This window comes from Lepidochelys olivacea (assembly GCF_965140295.1).
Source record: "Lepidochelys olivacea isolate rLepOli2 genome assembly, chromosome: 18".
Taxonomy (NCBI): Eukaryota; Metazoa; Chordata; order Testudines; family Cheloniidae; genus Lepidochelys; species Lepidochelys olivacea.
This window is the reverse complement of record NC_140428.1, coordinates 18,880,414-18,886,503: the sequence shown is the minus strand read 5'-3', so window position 1 is coordinate 18,886,503 and position 6,090 is coordinate 18,880,414. Positions and strand designations below refer to the sequence as shown.

The following is a 6,090-nucleotide window of genomic DNA, read 5'->3' as shown; positions in this document are numbered from 1 at the left end:
ATTCCTCCTGCGGGGTTACAGCCATTTCTCTCCCCCCCTCCCCGCCAAAGGAACTCTGGGCTCATGATGAGAGTATGAGGGGTAGGCAGTTCTGCCCAGGTGTCAGAGCACAGAGTGGGGAGGATGAAAGGTAAAAAAATCACTCTGCTAAGCTGGTCACTTTCCTCCTGGATCAAGGCGACTGGAGACAGCATGGGCTACCTGCAGGTCCTGCCCTGACCCCTGGAGGTATCGTCTTCACCGAGCACACAAGGGAGGGAGGAGCAGGATATCCTTCTAAAGCCATACACTGGTTGCTGCCCCCTAGCCCATAGCTGGGGTGCATGAATCTCTAACATCAACAGACCCGTCCCCAATTATAATGGGGACGCTCTCGATACTGTGGCATAACACCCATTATGCCCCAAGGGCATGGCAAAAGGCCAGGGGAAGAGAATCATGGAGCCTAAGCCTCGCCTCACCCCACCATTCCTGCCTGGGGGAGGAATAGCTAGACTCACTGGCCTCCTCCAGGACAAACCCCAAGCGACCCCACCTGATGCTTTAGTGGGTAACAGGGCTATTGTGGTGCCCTCAAGAGGGACTGCTGGTGTTTCTTGCAGGCACCTGGGTTGCAGAGGGAATTTTCCCTTTTCTGGGCCAGCCAAGGTCAGGTCCCACACAGGTCAGGGGCCCGGCTCGGCCCAGCTCTCCCTCCCACCGCCAGCTTCCCCTCTCCAGCAGGGCCAGATCTACTGAGTCTCACTGATGGGGCAATTAAGAGTCATGCCTCCTACCTTGGTATTTCCGCTCTTTCTCTTGCTCTTGGAAAGGCAGCCAGACTGGGCAGGGTAAATGCCCACCTGGGCAGGGCCTGGCTGAGTCTGGTCACAGCTGTGTCCCATTAGTGCCTCGTTAGGGCAGAGGCACTGTGTGCTTCCCCGCACTCCCTTCCAGCAACCAGAAGCTCCCAGACCACTTGTGCCTCTGCAGGGCACATGGCCAGCATAGTAACCCTGCTCCAGCGTCCACTGGACTTAATGTAAAACTTCGCATGGAGTGTCTGGGGAGAAGCCTGTCTCTGGTTGCTCCAAAATCATGGTTAGGAGTATAGAGGGGGATTTCCCTAGACCATTATACCTCAGCACACTGTCTTGCCTGAACTGGCCTCCAGTGGTATGAACTTTCCCCCCAGCCAAGGCTCCAGCAGGCTGAGCTCTGGGCTTCCTCATGTGTGAGACACCTGTTCTCTTTTATGCCTGTTGATAAACTGTATAGTCAGTTGCTTGAGCACACTTTGGTTTGTTATGAAATATACTCAAGAGATCAACTAACCAGCGTCAGTCTGGTTTATTACTATGATGCACTATACGATCCTCGTCTCCAAAGAGCCGTCCTGTGACATTCACCTTACACAGAAGGCATGCTCTCTGAAGTTACATCCCTTTTTGTATCAGTAAAAGATACTATATATGGTGTCTGAAACTGGATTCAAGACATCAGGTTTTTACCTTGTTGGTTGCTGGTACCCTGATGCGCCCCTTTATCTTCTGTGCTGAACCCAGGTCATGATGCAACCTTATCTTTGTTCTGAGCACTCCAGGTACCAAAGGCATGGAGCCATCCCCTGGGCTTGTACCAGGGTAAATAGGTTTGTGAGGAGGGTAAACCCCTTTCTGTTGCTGTTAGAAAACATTTATCTCTCCTGATACTGCCAGTTTTCCTATCTACTTAAGCCAAAATTTTCTTCTGCTAATGCAAGGTGTTATGGGATACTTAGCACAAGTCAACAGGATTATAACAAAAGTATAGGCCAATATGGGCTATATAATTGCTATATTAATGCTTAATAAAATGTATACTTAAATGCTTGAAATATGTATTATGGGTAGTATTATCAGCATAATATATGTGTATGCTAGCCTGTGTATATTAGTCAGCATTTCCTTTTCCCCCAACACCTTTTGGGCCAGCCCTTTACCTTTGCTCACCACCCACCGAGTTTGTCAGAAGGTCCAGATGTGCGTGTGTGCATTTAGCTGCAGCAGGCACAAAGAAGCAGACACATGTTCCCAAGGTGCCTCTCAGCCATGCTTTATTTGTGAATGGAGTAACAAACAAATAGAGCTCAAATCATTTGAGGAAAACAGAAACCATTGACATGTGGATGTTATTTACAATGCAAGTACAGTTCTTGTATTCTAAAGGGGCCAGGGAAAATCTGAGGGGGCCTGAATCCAGGGCTGATAGTGAGGCTTGGGGGTTAGCAGGAAGTGAAGGTTTTCCAGAAGAAGTTTTTACAGGGGGCTTTGCGGTCTCGCTGTGATAGCCGCCCCAAAGCCAGCCGCTCCTCTTCCAATTTGCTCTCCAGGGGCTCTTCAAAGTCAGTGGAAGCTGCCTCACGCCCCGTGTCCATCCCATCCAGGAGACCCACCAGCATCTTCAGGATCATGTCCTTCCGGGCCTTGGTCTGCTCCTGCAAGTGGAAAGCACAAGAGAGATAATGCCATCTCCTTAAGTCCCTCTGCAGGTACTGGCCTAATGCTCTCCATTCCTCATCACAGACCCCAGCTCTAACCCTTAGGACACGAGGCCATCCTGCAGTGCTAATCACCTCAGACTGGCCAATTTCATAGTGCTGAATGGGAGTCACTGGGGTCATCATGATAGGGGTGGGTTGAGGCAGAAAGGTGGGGACATTTGCCAGCCCCAGTTGGCCTCCTCCTCTTCCCTGGTTCACATCTCTTGGCCTGTGAGCCAGCAGAAGGGAGGGGGACAGCATACACAGGAGGGAAGCCTAGCACAGAGACTCTGGCATGGAGCCCTGGATGGTTCATTGAAGTGGCAGATTAGCCACTGGGCCAATGGGGCCCAAGCCCAGGGGCTCTGGCCAACTGGGGAGCCCTGGAAAAATGGGCAACCCCGTGCCCCAATCCGTTCCACCCACCCAGCGCTGCTTCTGCCCCTGTACCCTGACCCCATTTCCTCAGCAAGAACACGACGGGGGGAGTACGGGACTGCAAGTGAAAGGGGTGGGGAGGGGCTCCCCATTTGCTCTGGCCCAGGGCCCCACAAATCCCTAATATGCCTCTGGTTCTCTGCTCAGTGGTCAGAAAGCCAGGGTCTCATCAGAGACAGGGGAGGTGGAAGAGAGGGATAGAGCCAGGATCCCGGTTCCCTCTCCCTCACCAGAGGCTCCTGGCCTGAGGGCTCTCAGCACCTGTACAGCACTTGATCTGCAGACAGGCGCTAGTTAATCCCCACCCTGTTCCCAGGGTAACAGGAAACAGTCATTACCACCACCACACAGGAGAGGAAACCGAGGCACAAGGGGGAATGACTTGCTCAAGGTCACCCAGCAAGTCAGTGACAGAGCTGAGATTAGAGCTCAGGAATTTCTGGCTCCCAGACCCCGCCTGATCAACTTGGCCAGCTGGGTGGAGACAGCAGCAGGTGTGTGTCATTATACCAGTGAACAAACTGGTTCACCCAGTTACAATATCCCCTGCTCCTCCCACCCGCCCAAAACCCAGCTAGCTATAAATCCCCCCCCCCCCCTCCCGGGTTACTGTCTCCATTGCCTGGCAGTCCCAGCACCTACTTGGGAAGGGCTATGGAGGGATACACAGTGCTGAGAAGTATTATTAACATGGGGAAACTTCATGCTGAGACTTCTCTAGCCAACCATTTCCAGGAGGCCAGAATTAAGGGTGAAGGAAGAAGGCAGCAGTGGGTGGGGGCTGTAGCCCCAAATGGCTGGAAAAGCTACTTGGACCATGGAGACATGAAACAACCCACATTGCCTGCTTTCAAATAGCTTAGGGCCAGATTCTGATCTCAGTTACACCAGCCTTGATCTGGAGTAACCCAGCTCGGTTTCTTTACCCCCAGAAGAATCTCAGCGGTTGCTCCCCACTGATGCTCCGGACCCCTGGGCAAGGCTGTTCCCAAGGAGCGGCCACATTAATCCCCCTGATTCTTGAAAGAAACCTTTGTGGGTATTGACAGGGTTCTAATTATTTGCCCTTTAGACAGTCCGGGAAACTGAGGCACATAACTGCCTGCAGTCGTAGCAAGGCCAGAAGCCGGGTGTCCTGACTTAGCCCCAGCCACAGAGGTGTGGGGGAGGCCGATTTCCCAAACCCTGCCCATCTGGCAACACCTGGGTCGCCGCTCCCTCCAGCCCTGAGTTGGGAAGCCAGCGCTCCAGCCGCCTGCTGGGTGTCCCTGTTACCTGGGCACGGGGTGCCCGCCTTATCCGGGAGCCGGGCGAGACAAAGCCCTGGCTCCCTGGGTACTAGCGGAACCAGACTGCGCTGGAAGCCGGTGGCCACTGGCCCCAGCGAGGCTCCGGTGCCAGGGGGAAGGGTCCTCAAAGCCACCTTCTCCAGCCCGGTGCGCTCGCCCCTTGTTCCCACCGATGTCCCGCTGGAGAGCTCCGGGCCGCTAGAGCTGGTTATTGTTCGCGCCCCTGCGGCTGCTGGCTTCTCTGCACCGCTTCCACCGGGACATGGAGATACCCCGGTCGGTGTCTTCCTGTGCATTTGGGGGTGTATTTCATAACAGCTCATGCCTCAAACCCGGAGGTGTTTAGCCTGAGAAAGGGATCCCCATCTCTCTCCTCCAGCCACCAACCCGTCCCTCCTACCGCGATCTACTCTCGAAGGGACTTTGGAAAGTTAATAAGTCTTCAGCTCCCTTCCAGCAGCGGCATTGGACCTGCCGCGGAGAACCCTTCCTCGCACTCATTTCCACTGAGCGGCTGGTGAGTGGGCTTAGCCGCCTAACGCCGCGCTTTTCCCTTCTCCCTGCGGCTTAGACTTCGGATAAAAACGTGTCGGTCACAGAGAGGGTTAACCTGTCGTTGTGGTGAGAATCCGCAGAGGAAAGAGACTGTGTCTCCCCCCCCACACACACACAAAGGGTTAAGGCCGATCTAAGGGCCGCTCCCTGATGGGATGCTGTCCCCAGCATCTCACTGTGTGCGTCTGTCTCTTCTTCGGTCTCCTCGTTCGCTTACTCCTGGAACGCGCGCCCCTCTCCAAAGCGCCCCAGAGCCCCTCTCCGAAGCATTAACATCGGACACTGATGGGGAACCACCTCTGAGGCTGAAAAAGCGCCACCGGGAACTAGACACAGGCGCAAGAGGAGTTGGTGCCTTTACGGGGTTCTCTGGGTCCCTTCCTTCCTCTTTTGGGCTGCTCCCCAGTTCCCAGGCTGGGAGGCGAACCTGCGAGCCGCGCTGCGGGGATGGACGCGCACCGGAGTGAGAGCTGCGCAGCTCCCACTCCGGCACTCACAGGTGCAGGCTGGCGGAGCGCAGGGCGGGGGCAGAGCCGTGGACACAGGCTGGGAGCACAGGGCAGAGGCTGTGTCGCGGTGGTTGTCTACCGCGGGAACTGACCGGGGGAGGGACTAGCGGTACCATTACACTGCTCCAGCTATGCTGGCGTATCTCCCATGTGGACACTCTATTCCGGATCAAAGCGACTTTATTCTGGCGTGATTACTCCGCTTCTTATTTCTCGGTTACCCTCCTTCTTTCCTATTGCACCGGGTCCTTCCAGCATTCTCCCCCCCCGGGGGGCCTTTCTGGAGCAGGGACAGGAGCCCACTCTAGCCTTCTGTTCTCCTACACGCCCCTTCTTCTCCTGCCCGACTCCTTCTCGCCGGACTCCCCCAGCCAGCCGCGTTTCCCCTCCCCTCCTTTCCCTCTCTCCCGTTCTAGTTTGCGGCTAGCACGGACTCTGCTTTCACCGACCCCTCTGCGGTCTGCCCTCAGCCCTGCCCCACTCCCCGCTAATCAGGCGCCCAGCCCCACGCGCCGCAGCTCCGGAGGGTCCAGGAGCACAGAGCGCCACCGGGGTGGCCCCCGCGGTCCCCTCTGCCCTGCCTCCCGCCCCGGGGTGCGCGATACTCACCCTGCTGCTCGCCACGGCGGCTCTCTCCTCTCCGGGCAAGGCGCTGGCTCTCACGCTCCACACCACCAGCAGCACGGACACCAGGCTGGCCACCAGCTGCATGATGGATCCGCGGGGGCTGCAGCGGTGGATCGGGCACGGCTGGGCGGGGGGAGCTGTCTCTGGGCTCGGCTCTGCCACAGGCAATGGC

General features: G+C 56.1%; 1 protein-coding gene across 1 annotated transcript; it reads right to left on the bottom strand.

The window, feature by feature from the left end:
* Window positions 1-2,056: 2,056 nt before the first annotated feature.
* On the bottom strand, window positions 2,057-6,090 carry CORT (cortistatin). The gene is made up of 2 exons (XM_084652011.1): window positions 5,901-6,090; window positions 2,057-2,455 (listed from the first exon to the last, which is right to left on the bottom strand). Exons 1-2 carry the CDS (start codon window positions 6,000-6,002, stop codon window positions 2,243-2,245), a joined length of 315 nt encoding a protein of 104 aa, XP_084508137.1. The 5' UTR covers window positions 6,003-6,090; the 3' UTR covers window positions 2,057-2,242.

Excerpts from the sequence above, each read along its gene's own strand:
- CORT (XM_084652011.1), bottom strand. The coding sequence starts at position 6,002 with ATGCAGCTGGTGGCCAGCCTGGTGTCCGTGCTGCTGGTGGTGTGGAGC. Across the intron at positions 2,456-5,900 it reads CCGCCGTGGCGAGCAGCAGG|GAGCAGACCAAGGCCCGGAA; the intron begins GTGAGTATCGCG and ends TTCCACTTGCAG.